This window comes from Paroedura picta, chromosome 7, assembly GCF_049243985.1.
Source record: "Paroedura picta isolate Pp20150507F chromosome 7, Ppicta_v3.0, whole genome shotgun sequence".
NCBI classification, from domain to species: domain Eukaryota; kingdom Metazoa; phylum Chordata; class Lepidosauria; order Squamata; family Gekkonidae; genus Paroedura; species Paroedura picta.
The window spans coordinates 32,107,487-32,121,275 of record NC_135375.1 but is presented as its reverse complement, the minus strand read 5'-3'; the positions used below and the strand labels follow the sequence as shown (position 1 = coordinate 32,121,275).

At 43.2% G+C, this 13,789-nt stretch overlaps 1 protein-coding gene across 1 annotated transcript; it reads right to left on the bottom strand.

The window, feature by feature from the left end:
• Nucleotides 1-976: 976 nt before the first annotated feature.
• Nucleotides 977-13,376, bottom strand: MTX3 (metaxin 3). Its single transcript, XM_077347307.1, has 9 exons — nucleotides 13,259-13,376; nucleotides 12,355-12,424; nucleotides 11,761-11,837; nucleotides 10,937-11,029; nucleotides 9,693-9,875; nucleotides 7,308-7,384; nucleotides 3,979-4,136; nucleotides 3,461-3,549; nucleotides 977-2,554 (listed from the first exon to the last, which is right to left on the bottom strand). The coding sequence occupies exons 1-9, from the start codon at nucleotides 13,337-13,339 to the stop codon at nucleotides 2,444-2,446; spliced, it is 939 nt and encodes a 312-aa protein (XP_077203422.1). The 5' UTR covers nucleotides 13,340-13,376; the 3' UTR covers nucleotides 977-2,443.
• Nucleotides 13,377-13,789: the final 413 nt, after the last annotated feature.

The following is a 13,789-nucleotide window of genomic DNA, read 5'->3' as shown; positions in this document are numbered from 1 at the left end:
TATGCAGAGAAGCTATAAACTTGGCTAGCTACATAGACAGATGGTAGCATGCACCCACTCCTACACACACGTACAAAGAAGTAAACCACTTCCTACAGTGGGAATTACTTTCCAATATGCATGCAGAGGATTGCACTCTCAGTGGTCATTAAGATGCTGAAGTTATTTTCTAGGAAAGTTCTTACCCTAAATATGTAAAATGAGTCCAGTCGCACATTAAAGACTAACAAAATTTGTGACAAGGTATGAGCTTTTAATTGTCACTGCAGTTTTCTACTGCTCTTTTCTACTGCTACAGACAAACACAGCTGTCCATCTTGATCTAAACATTGTGAGTATGCAAGTATGTACTAGGTCAGGGTTGGGTCCAGCCAGAGAAGATCACCAAAAAGACTATGCTAGATATCACAGAACTTGCACAGATAAAAGTCATGTGGGTACAGAGGCTCTAATAAGGGGGACAATTTGGTGATATTAAATTTTAAAACTGGCTGGATCCAACTCATTCTATAGTTTTTATATGATATGCAATACTAAAGTGATTAAACTGGGGCTATCCTGCTTTGGTCATATTATGAGAAGACAAGAGCCTCTGGTAATGCTGGGAAAAGTTGAAGGCAGCAAGAAAAGAGGAAGACCCAGCATGAGATGGACTGACTCACTAAAGGAAGTCATGCCCCTCAGTTTACACAGCTTGAGCCAGGCTGTTAACAATAGGATGTTTTAGAGATAATTAATTCATTGGATCCCCATAAGTCAGGTGACTGGACAGCACTGAACTGATCTGAGGAGGATTCTGAATAGACTTCCTTAAGATTGTTCTCGTACTCCCAAATACACTTTGTCCCAAATATACACAATAGTTTTGGGGCTTTGTCAAGAGGAGATGTTAACAATTTTTACTTTAAATGTATCTCCCTAGGATTACCATTATCATTCATATATTTCAAATAATCAAAGCAAATATACTCTGAAGTAACATGAAACTTAAAATTTATTTTTAGACATCCCAAATTGATATAAATAACAGCATACACGAAAGATCTTTACAATCCCTATTTTATAAAGTATAGCTTATGTACATGATTTACAGGGTTGTTTGTACAGCTACTTCTCTTCAGAGATACAGCACTGCAAGCAATTGTGTGTGGAGGGGGCTCAACTTTGTTTGGCCTTCCCAAAATAAAGTCACCTCAGGATAGCTGTGGATAGGAAAGCTATTTCTTTAGGCTCAGCAACCCAGTAATCAATTAAGAGCAGCTGCCATTTGAGCTGAGCACCTTTCTGAAAATAGAAACTATTGGTAATTTGGAACAATATTAGTAAGTACATCATCAGGTTTGAGGCGTCCACCCTTTCTTAAAAAGCAAACCAACAGGCCGCCTTTTATTTAAAATAATTATTTGGATGTAGCTAATGCTAAAATGAAATGCCACCTCATTGATTGCCACCTTGATTATTATTACAAATACATGTTACACAATCATCTGATTTAGGATTCTCTTGTGCGTGCAAGAACCAGTGTGTCGTGTTTCTTCACTGCAATGGCAGCTGGAGATTGTGCGTGCATCTGTGGATTGCCACCGCTGTTTCATGGAGCAGGGAAGCCCCCACTCATTGGGCGCTCTGGGTACGCAGCATAATTGGTCACAGTGCATTATATCAGGTCAACAGCCCTTTAATCCATCAAGTACAACTTAAAATTAATTGTGGAGATCACTGATCCAGAGAAGAAGAAAAATGTTGGGTTATTGCACAGACTTATAAAAACAAGAAATTAATTAAGCTCTAGAAGCATGGGGAATTTATGTTCAATCTTAGCTGGCAACACAGTTTCACATCTGACTTCCTACCAATACTGTAAATCTGTGTGCTAGAGTTTGAAGGATATACTCCCATGGAGGTTGGTCTAAATCTAAAATCTAACCACTTTAAAACAACCTCTCTCTCCTAATCATCGCTTGCAATGGCATGTTAAAAACGGCAACCATGTCTCAGCACGTCCTGCCACAAAGAGCAAACCGTTCATGAAAAACGCAAAAAGTGGTGGTCAACCAGCTATTTCATACAAACAACAACCTAGTTAAGCCATAAAAATGATTGTGGTAAAAACAAAAAGCCTCATCAACAGAAGAGGTGGTTGTACTATTGTGATGAGTAAAATCTTAGCTCTTGGCCAAGAAATACGCAAACTCTGGAAGGCAAGCATTATGCAGCATTTAAGGTGGCTTGATACTCTAATGTACACTGCTTAATGGCTCTGCCTGTGGGCAGTATAGACGTACACCTTTTCTTACATAAACACTGAGTGCATTGATCACACAAATGCACTTGCAATGGTTGACCAGTTCTGCATTTTCTGTCACTTCATATACACACAGAATTAGTGTGAAGACCAACGAGACACTAACATCAGAACACAAACACACAAACGTGAGAACTCTCAGGGTGATAAGCGATTCGCTGAGCTATTTCCTTCCCCTGTTGTAGAAAGTTTGAGAGTTGTCAGTTTCCGCGGAGGGTGCTGAGGACTCTTCCGAAGATTATCGTCCATCTGCAGGAAAGAAATCGTACCCCAATTCAGGTTCCTGATGAAGAAGGTGTCTATACCCTTGTTTCATGTAATGGAATACTAACTATTGTCAAGGCCACATAGTCTTACTGAGATCAAGGGAACCAGGCTACAGTGACAGTTTTATAACTCAGTATTGTCCTTCCTCAGTATCTCAATTATCAGAGTACAACTGGCAACACACAGTCATGCTGGATGCTACTTTAGCTATCATCTGCACATAAGGAAGACATAAGGAGGACGGTAAGGGGTCCTGGGCAGATAGAAGCTTTTAAAGACACACACACTCATGCTGCTCATGGAGGTTCCCTGTCCCACAGGAGCAGCGTTTTGGGGAACAATTCAGGCTGAAAGAGGGGAGGCAGGGTAGTTGCATTTATGTACTTAGAAGTTAGACAGGATCCAATCTGAATAAATTACATTTTTCCTAGGAAGTGAGAGAACCTGAGACAATTGTCTCAGAACACAACCATAATAGACATTTGTGTCTGATAACTACTTGATGTCAGACTCTAAACTTCCCCCTCAGTCAGAGAAGCTGGTTGGATCAAACCCGTGATGCTGAATTTTCTAAGCCAAATAATATCCACCTTGAGTAGTATTAAATATCCATTCTTAATGCATGCTTTAACCAACTTTAACAAAATCTTGCTAAGGCAATGGAGCGTTCACATTCACCACTAGTTTGCCCTTTCGACTTTTGACTCCTCTCCCCTCAATCCCACTCCCTACAGAATCATAGAGTTGGAAGGGACCTCCAGGGTCATCTAGTCCCCTCTTTTTATCTGACTGAGGATAGCCCTATGTTTAAACACAGAACTGCTGCCGCTGTGCACAGTTTGTTTCTTAAGCACCTACTGAAAGAGCACAGGAAGACTGAAAGAAAACCTTTTCAATTAAGTTGGATTCCTTGTTTACAAGTTGTGTGAGTTTCTGCAGGTTTGCATCAATGGGATCTTGTCCAGCTGGGGAGATGCCTAGATGGGCAAAAGGCACAGAAAGAGAAAGAAAAATCAGAAGGAACTGAACACCCCTTTCAAAAAGAGACTGACAGACCGTTTATGCACTGGGAACTTCACTGCCCCAGCTCCCATGCAGGAGCACAAATCGGGGGCGGAAGAGGCGCATCGGGCCAAATGCTCCCCCGTGTGGGTGCAGGAAGAGGAGGGGCAATCTGCCCCGACTAAAACTCCAGCCTGCAGCCCGCCATGAAACCTCCAGTGCGTAAACGGTCATAAATTGCATCCTCTCAGGCTCTTCAAAAGTTTTATACTGTTTGTACCTAAACAAACCTGCATAAACCTGCACCAAACAAATTTTTGGAGTTTATCCGTGAAATTACTTCATTTTAGCCCATTGTTCTTTTGAAAGTATGGCATGTATTGAAAGAGAAAAGCCCAGGTTACCTGTTACGTTTAGTCTAAAGTAGCAGCTCAGGATGTCATCACAGAAGCGACATAAATTGGGAAGTTGCTTCAAATGATCTTGTAACTGGACTTTCGGGAATTGCACTTTATAAAGCGGAGCAAGGAAACCAAACACAAAGGCATCCAGAGTGGTAGGCCTAGAAATCATAAACATACGATATGTGAGTTTCCATAAGGAACTTTAGAAACAGAAAAGAAGCATGGTACAAAATGCAGCAGCCTGAGGATTCTTAGGGGCTTCACATGGCATGTGTGCCAGTATAGCACCGTTGGAGAAGTTCTCCTATGGCACATTTTGTTATGTCCTTGAAAACTGAGGTAGAGCTGTGTTCAGTCATCACAACTCTAAATCTCCTCGAGCATTGGGCTATGGGTACCACTTAATTACAGCGTTCCACCGCGTACCAAGCTGTTTGCAACAGCAAATGCCTGCACCTATTGTTATAAAACAGCACCACTTCCTTTGGCAACTCTTTGATAGATACGAATAGCAAACACTGGCCTCCTTTCAGCTTCTCACTTAGTAAAGATAAACAAGAACGGATGCATCAAGAAATCGGCATGGAGTGTTAATACACAGATGGTGACTGCATGCTGTCAAACTTTCATAGGGATCAAACTTGGGTCTCATTCACATCTTACAGAAGTGACAGGGGGCTGTCTTCAGTGTAAACTGCTTCCCACATGCCTACTGTAGCATCTAGATGCTTCCAAGTTAAGACAAGCCCTGTTCTTCAAGCCTCTACCTTCAGAGTCACAGCAGGTGGCAACCAAAGATGGGGCTTTTTGAGCAGTGGGACCTTATTTATGGAATGGCCTATTCCTCTGAGGTCAAAACATTTATTTTCACCCAGGGTTGGTCTTTTAATGTTATCTTTTAATGTATTCAGTAATCTGTGTTTTTATGCTAGCTGGACAAATGAAGGAGTCATGTGGGGAAAAAATGAAAATAAAAATGCACAGTTCTCTTTTAAGCTAGGTTTGCTGGCTCAGCAACATAGAACCATAGAATTGGAAGGGACCTCTAGGGTCATCTAGTCCAACTCCCTGCACAATGCAGGAACTCACACCTATATTCAAGTCCCAGCCACACTGCTGCTGAGCAACACCAATGTGTAATATGAGTCCTTAGAGAATTAAGAGGATGCCTAGACTGCTAGCTCTCTCCCTGCAAGTGGTAGTAGACATGGTTCCAAGGCCAATTCAAACTAAAGATCGGTATAATATAGGAGCAGAATATCCTGTACAGTATTTTCATTAAGAATTAGACTTTAAAAAAATCTTTGCAGATCTGACTAGAAAATAAACATGCAAAGGTTTGCAAGACTGTGATCTAATGTGCATTATACTAGTTTTCCAACAGCCCAGGGGAGCTCTGATGAGAAAGCATTTGTAACATGCAGTGGGCTAGGATGGGAATAGCATCATTGGCTTAGCACAGACATGTCAAACTCCATTCTGAACAACCTTTTATGCTTCTTCCTTCTTCATCTGCCTCCCATTACAATCCGAGAATACTATCCTGGCATCCTAAGAACATTTTCCTAGGAATAACCTCTATCAAACAGTTTTGGGTAGACCTGCTTAAACTTGTTCTCTAAACTGCTTGGCCTGGTTTGCTGGCTGGCAAAGCATCGCTTCACATTACTCATGGTCAGCAGTAAGAATGGCCTATGGATGCCAAAATACTGCTTTAGTGATTTGGGGGCTGATCTAGGCTGGGCCAAGAGCCAGGCAAACTCCGCCTCCACCTTGAAGAGCTGTTTATTCCCACATATATATGTATCTCATAATAAACGTTTCTAGAAAAGAGAATACATTCCATGAGATATGGTGGATGACACACATGGGTTGGAATAGACCACGAACTTGATGTCTGGACAGTCGTTTTCTTTAACTTAAAAGTAGCAGGGTAGGGATGATGCACACAAGGCTGTGGCAAGGTGGGAGGTTGGAGGAGAAAGCGCTTTGGAAAACTGTCAGTGGTAGCTACCAGGCTGGCTTCATTCTCTGCTCCAAGACTACCTTCTCTTTGGCTACCACTCCCCCTGCCCCAAGATGGAGTGTTAGCCCCAAAACACAGCTTGGAGAATTTGTTGCATGAAACCAGTACTACAGGCCAGCCATTTGAATCACAGAATCATAGAACCATAGAGTTGGAAGGAGCCATACAGACCATCTAGTCCAACCCCCTGCTCAACGCAGGATCAGCCCTAAGCATCCTTAAGCATCCAAGATAAGTGTGTATCCAACCTTTGCTTGAAGACTGCCAATGAGGGGGAGCTCACCCTCACATTTGCAAACCTTTTTTGTTTTTTTCAAGTCCGAATCATACCATGATGTCTCCTAGTCTTCATTAGGGCCAAGATACTGCCCGGGGTGGGAGGAGGACCTAGAAGCCAGCTACACCCCACATTAATTGGCTGCAATTTATGACACTGCTAAGATAAGATGCCCTCTCCTATCTCTATACAAGACTGGATTCAAAGCCCGTTCATGAGAACAGGCTTTGAAAGGGCCCCCTCCCGCCATGGCCGCCCAGCTGATACATAGAGGTGGCATTGCCTCTGGGTGTGGCATTTCTGGGCCTGGTGGGTAGGCCTGCTTCCCCCCCCCCCTGGTGGCGGCGCAGCCTTCCCCTCAGGCCTAGAAGCACACCCGGGGCCTCGAAGATGTCCCGGGTGTGCTTCTAAGCCCAAGGGGAAGGCCTCCTTGTGTACTCACAGTGTCCTGCCGCTTCCCTGTCGCTTTCTGGCCTGTCCTGGTGAGGGCCTAGAAGTCTGTCCTAGATTGTGCCCTAACCCGATTGGCTAGAACTGCTGTCTGTCCTGGTGAGCGGCCACACCCACTCTCTGCCCACTTACCCCTTAGCAAAATATGAAGGTGGAAAGATGTTAAATCAACACACAAATAGATAAATTAATATACAGTGCTTTCATGTGGTAAGAAAAGATGACATGGTACCTTCCTGGAGCGAGGGGGAGAAGAAGCAAGCTAGACTGATGGCTGAGTCAGTGTTTGATTTGCAAGTACACAATTTTGTCATTTCAGCTGCAAAAGCAGGAAGAAGGCAAACTCATCCCCGGGGTGAAGGATACTCATCTCTTTCTTTGACGCAACTTCTACTTATTAGTTTTTTTTACATCAGTCACTATTTGTGTTAATTTTTGTGGAAAAAAACTAATCCAGAAGAACAGAAGAACAAAACATGCACAAAACACTACTAAAACAGTGTTTTCTTTTAAAAGTGAATATAGATTTTGACGTTAAACATATCACATTGTGTATAATGCAAACATGATACTTACATATTTCCAAAAAAAAAAGGCAGTGTCCCCAGTCTGCTTGAAAGAAGATTCAGACACTCTTTGGCATCTCTGTAGATCTAAACATTATCACCCCCCCCCAAAAAAAAAACACAATTCCTAAGATTACTTATCATGATTTAATTTGCATGGGATTTCCAGCACTGGCAAGAGGAACCACCAAGAGTGCATGTGGCACAACATACATCACTTAAATCCACTGAAGATTAAATTCCTTCCATTTATAGTGGTAAAGATTACAGGAGACATGCATTAACCCTAAGACAGCACAACTAAACTTAACATGTGGCCTTGCACTAACCTGCCCCTGCCTGTGGACATCCTTTTGAATGCTAGACTCTTCTTCCTCTTGCTTGTTCACTGCCTGACCACATTATTATCATATCCTCCTGGAAATCAGAGATCTCATGTTCATCACCTGCACCTTGACCATTTCACAGATTAACCACTGTAATTCACTGTATGTTAGGATGTCTTTGAAGATTTATCAGAGGCCTCAAATGGGTCAGGATGCAACAGCACAGCCTTTTTTTGACCCATTCTGGGTGGATGTCTAACACCAGTTGTCAAACTTGCTTCCTGGCATGTTTCCAAGATATACTGGGTCCAAGTCATATTATCCTTGAGGATATAGACTGCAGACCACCGTCTGTGATGTCTGCTACTTGCTTAGATTCTTGCAAAGCATGCTGGATTAAGTGGGCCTTGTTCGTATCCAGCAGAGCCAAAGCAAAGAGTGCCTGTTTAGCATCACATAATATACTTAAATTATGCCTTGTTGCCAAGAGTGCAAATATGCACTCTTGCTGCATAAATTCCAAACAGTTAGTGGACTGTAGAAGGATTACAGAAAAGGGAAGAGATTGAAAAGGAAAGAGAGAGACCACACAACCTAAAAGAATACTTTCACATACATAACCCTCTCAGCCCACTGAGATCAGGGATAGCTACAATCTATATTTTCTCCAACAAAGAGGTGAAACTGATGATGATACAGAGCTCGGCATGTTCTGAAAATCCCCCAAATACTTTGACAACTGAACCTTTCCAGGGTCCTTCTTGAGTTTTCTTTATGAATGGAGAAGTACAGAGAGAAATTAAGGTAACAGAACACTGTGGTGGACTGCAGACAGAGGGTCACGGAGTTTCACATTTTGCACATTACCCCTATTTAAAAAGTCCCTACAAAACTAAACAGCACAAAAGAAAATAAAAAGGGTAGAAGCTTGGGGAGGGGCCAAGGTTCAGTGATCGAGTCTCTGTTTCATATTCAGGAGATCCCAGATTCAATCCCCAGCATGTCTAGTCTCAAGGAACAGGTAGATGATTTGAAAAGACCTCTGCTTGAGACCTTACCAATCCGCTGCCAGTCAGAATAGACAGAATAGACTATACAGATCTTTATAGACTCCGTTTAAGAGAACTGCATGGATTTATGTCTGTCCCTGCTTGTGCTGTTTTTCCATTCTTCTTCTGCAGTTCAAAGTGGCAAAGTCCCTTCTACTGGCTCATTCTTTAGTTGGGTTAAGCCAGGCCTTAGGCCTGATTCATATGTGCAGAAGCAACTGGGAGGTACCACTTTGGATTCCGAGTTGAATGGTCCTTCATGCAAAGAGATAACTAAGCAGTGAGAAAAATTCCACCCTGGCTCACAGCTTACTGTCAATGTTTTCTATTTGGAGAGAGTTTTTAATGGAAGGAATATTCAAGACAGTCCAAAGAAGGGCTTTCCTTTCTATCAACTCATTTTATAGCCTGTGTATATCAGGCCTGTGTGTTTTAAGGTAAGGAATGAAGATCACCCATATTACCAAACAGTACGCAAGACATGGGCTTCAGCTGTTTATTCCAACACAAAAAAGGCATTACATGAATATTACTAATTCAAATATTTGCCCCAAAGCAGGGTATAATATCATATACTGCAGGGGTAGTCAACCTGTGGTCCTCCAGATGTTCATGGACTATAATTCCCATGGGCCCCTGCCAGAAAACACTGGGAATTGTATTTCATGAACATCTGGAGGACCGCAGGTTGACTACCCCTGATATAGTGCACTAGGAAAATGTGCAAGTGGAGGATTTGTTTTAGGAGGCTGATTGACCAATAAAATTCACTGCTCCTTCCAAGGCTATTTTGCTAACCCCACTATAAATCAGTGTTGGTGGGATAGAAAAAGTACACATTAAATTCAGGAACAAGAGAAAACTGCATGGAAAGCAGGATGAATGTGATGCAAAGCAAGGTGACACCAAATATAAACACTGCATTCTTCAGTCAAAGAGTAGGAAAGCAAACATTTAGCACGTGATTTTAATAAATCTGCATCTATTATTAACTGAAATGGCTAACAAGGCAAGACACACCTGTGCTTCTGTTTCAGCAAGACTGCAGAATGGAGGTCCTCCTTTTGTCACCAAGATCCTATTAAGTGCTTCCCGAGACATCTTCCCAGGCAGGTACCAACTCAGGGGAAATGGAATCCTTGAACCGAACCATGGTTTTGTCACAGTGTAGTAATTCTCAGCTTCCACCCAGAAAGTATGGAGCTATATCACAATGATAATGAACGCATTAAATGCAAGTCAAAAATAATCATCAAGCTTAGCAAGAACCAAAGTTTTTTGTCTGTCAAAGAAGTTATCATGCAAAGTGAAGAAGAAGGGACAGCATGCAAACCACTCATATTGTGTCAAGACCTATGAGACATGACTGGCAGCTACTCCAAAGACGGGCCCCATTCCCTCTGGAGCCAGGCAGGAAAGCGAGGGCTGTGGGAAGAGGATCTGCCTGGAGCCCCCCAACATTGCTTGAGCTTGCCATAGCGATCAAACAGCAGGGTGGGCAAGTCAAGACATTGGGAAGCATCTCCAATCGTTGGCCATTTAACTTTCCACACATCCTAAGCTTGAAGGTGGGATGGAGGACAATTTGAGGCTGTACTAGGCAGCTCACCCAAGTTTATGGCAGCCTATGTGGGATAGAGGAAAGCTGATACCGCAGCCCCTTTAACTTCTACACACCTTACAGCTGTTTGGTGGGTAGGAGAGGAGAAGAAGGGCATGGGTTAGCTTTCAAGATCAGCTCCCTTCCCCTACCAGGAGGAAAGAAGGGAAAAGACACTTGGAAAACAGGTTCTGTCCATCCTGGAAGGGGTGAGGCTCCTATGGAGCATGTGCAGCCTCTATGGTTGCCTTTAAAAGCAGGTAGAGAGAAGACTAATAGGACATACAATCTTCTCCCCCCCACAACCCAAGGAGAATCCAGACGTGGTAGTAGTACCAAGATGAAATCTAGCCCGTCCCCCTTGTTTATAATGCCTGAGGAAACCACAGTGCACAACATGAATTGGCCAAAGGGCAGGACGCTAGGCCCCATCCTGACACCCTATCTGCTGTATGGTATGGTGTGAGTTGGTGCACCTTTGCATCCAGGAAACAAGTAAGGTGCCTAAAACAAACAAACAATCTTAAAACTGTCTTAAGAATCCTGATTTTAACACCAATTACTGTTGGTTCCCTAAGGCATCTCACAATGACATGCGTTTGACTTTAGCTGAATGGCCCCTGAAATCATTATTTGTGGCCCCCAACAACAACTCTATACTCACCAAAGCAGGATGCAGCTTTTCTTCAAGTAGTGCAGTGTAGGCTAGTGTGTCAGCTCCTTCTTTTGCAGACAGTTCATAATCAGCATTGTACTTCTGCCAGTAAAAAATACAACAAACAGATGGAGCACAAACAAATCATACAATTCAGAAAAGAAACTGAACACTCAAATGTCACTCTAAAGCAAAACAGTTATTGATTTCTGGTTTAATAAACCATATATAATAAATTATCTGTCTCGAGTTTGTATTTTGTGGATAAAGTAGGCTCTAGGAATATTTTAAATAAATAAAATAAACCAAATTTCTCTCAATTTTTTCCAAGTTCATGAATTTTTTCCAAGTTTCAAAGCAGAACTGCTGATGTCACCCCGACATCTATTTTTAAGGCTCAGGATAAATGCATTCATTAAAACACAATGAAGACATTTTAACAAAATTGACTGTTAATGTAACAGAACTAAGATGTAACTTTCCGGAACTTAGAGTTAGAAAAAGCGTTTAGCTACAATAAGGAAGATTGCCAAGGGTTTATTCAAAGTATACTTGTGTTCCTAGTTAAGTCATGCAGAGAAACCGAAAGCAACAGAGACTGGTGGGATTCAATCCCACTGTTTTAGCATTTGTGTAGGCTCACACATCAGTCTGCAGAGTAGCTTCAAGCAAAATCCCACGGACCAGTCATGCTGCAGCCTTGACCCTATGCATGAGACTTTCTGCATTTTGCATAGGATAGCCGTTCACAAATAAATGCAAGTGCAACAATGAAAAATCATTTTTAAACGTTAAACAGGCCGAAACACGAGATGCCAAATTTGGAAACCCACCTGTTTTCTTAAGAAGTTTAGTATTTTTGCTGGCTGAGAAATAACAATGTCATCCGATACCAATAATGGTACACTTCCTAAAAGTTAAGAATTAATGTCAAGATCATATAACCAGAAATACCTGACTAATGTTAGTTTAACCGATGCTCAGATTTGCTCATATGAGACATCCTACCAGTTTAATACTTTGGGTATCCCCGGAGAATTGGTGCTATGTCAGACATTTGCCTGAGCAAGCTAAGATAGTCATATCTTGTAGTTGCACTGCACCCGTGCAACAGGGGAAGGACTTTTCTTTTATTAACATGCAGGGATTGTGCAAAATTTTACCCTTCTGCCATTAATCCCCCTCAGCACCAACATATGATTTTCACAGTACAGCTGCGCTGTCCTGAGATGCTAAGTCAGTGCAACACCCAACATGATTTGGTGCAACAGATGGCTTGCAAGAAAGTGCATTGTATTTGGTCTTATCAACATTTTGCTCCTGAACAATGTCAGCTTTAACAGCCTATCCATGGAAATCCAAGTACATAAGAAGCTGTTTCTTAAAATGGAGCCTAATACGGCTTGTTAAAAATTCTAATGGAATACCTCTTGGAGCTCTCCACGAATTATCTACAACATTCACTTTCAGCGGTGCACCAGAAAACCTCCCATATGCCTGCAATAAAAGTTACAAAATAAACTCAGTAATTTATTATGCAGACTTCAGGCAATTTAATTGTGAGGATGGATGGTAAGCTTGTATATTTACAATAAGTCTCATGCCAGTCCTGGGATATACAATCACATTATGCTACTATTACTACAAGAGGCATGAGGGGCGCCATACAGATCCATGAACATGGATGAGCGATCTCCAGTTGATTAAATGGGCTGTCCATTGGGTTCATGCCTACGCAGCAGAAGCATTACTGCTGCATCACCTTCTCCCTAGTCCACCAGGCACATCATTGCTACACGTACGGCTTATGGTCATCAAGACAACACAACTGCCTTCACAGTTGTGCTGCTCATCTAGACAACCCAGGAAACAGATGAACCTTTGGATTTGGAGGGGAACATTCACTGCTATCTGGGGCAACTAGACCAACCATCTAGAGCAGAACTGGGGCCCTCGTGCAGAAATTCAGAGCACAGAAAGAGAAAGAGGCCATTTCTCCAACTTCCTTCTGATTTAAACATTCTCTGCCCACGGGTACTGTGATACGGCAAAAGGCATTTTGCTACGCTTGAATACTGTCTGCTTCCTTTATTATCCTGCTGCACCGAACTCACGGGGCTCACTTGTAAGCAGAGGGCAAAACCGGAGAGGTTCTCGACAGCTGAGCAAAAACCGTCTTAGGCGGCGGGGGCAAAACAAGATCCCTTCTCCGAAGTGAGCCACGTTTGTCCCACCGAGAAGCCCCGGGCCTCGCCCTCCCCATCCCGAGGCTCTAATGGAGCCGAGCTCTCCCCCCTCCCCCTCCAACCGGCCGTTCAGGCCCGCCGTTACCATGACAACGAGGCACTCCGCGTGCACGGACGGCAACCCCCAACCGCCACCCCAGCAGCTCAGCTCCATGGGAGACGCCATATTGACGCAGCAACCTCTGCCCCCGCGAAGCCACGCCCCTCGGCACGCCTCTCAGGTTGGCCTCGCACAAGAAAGACGGGGCGCGCGCCGCCTGCAGTTGAGAAGCGCAAGAGACAAGGTGCCGTGCAAGCATCCATGTGCTGCGCTTTCTTATGGTCGGGTGTGCCCCCTCTACGGGGATCGCGGGCAGGGGGCTCCCCTTTTCCACTGAGAGAAGGTGTCCAAGGAAGGTCATGGAGGAAGGCCGACTGGGATACCCAGAAGAGCAAAGTTCGAGTCCAGTGGCACCTTTAAGAGCAACGAAGTTTAGCTTATATTCGGAATTAAATTTTGTTGGTCTTAAGGTGCCACTGGACTCAAACTTTGTTCTATTGCCTGGAGGGGCCAGGATTTCAAGGAATTAAAACGCTACGAAAATAATTCCCCCTGGAGAAGATGGATTGTTTGGAG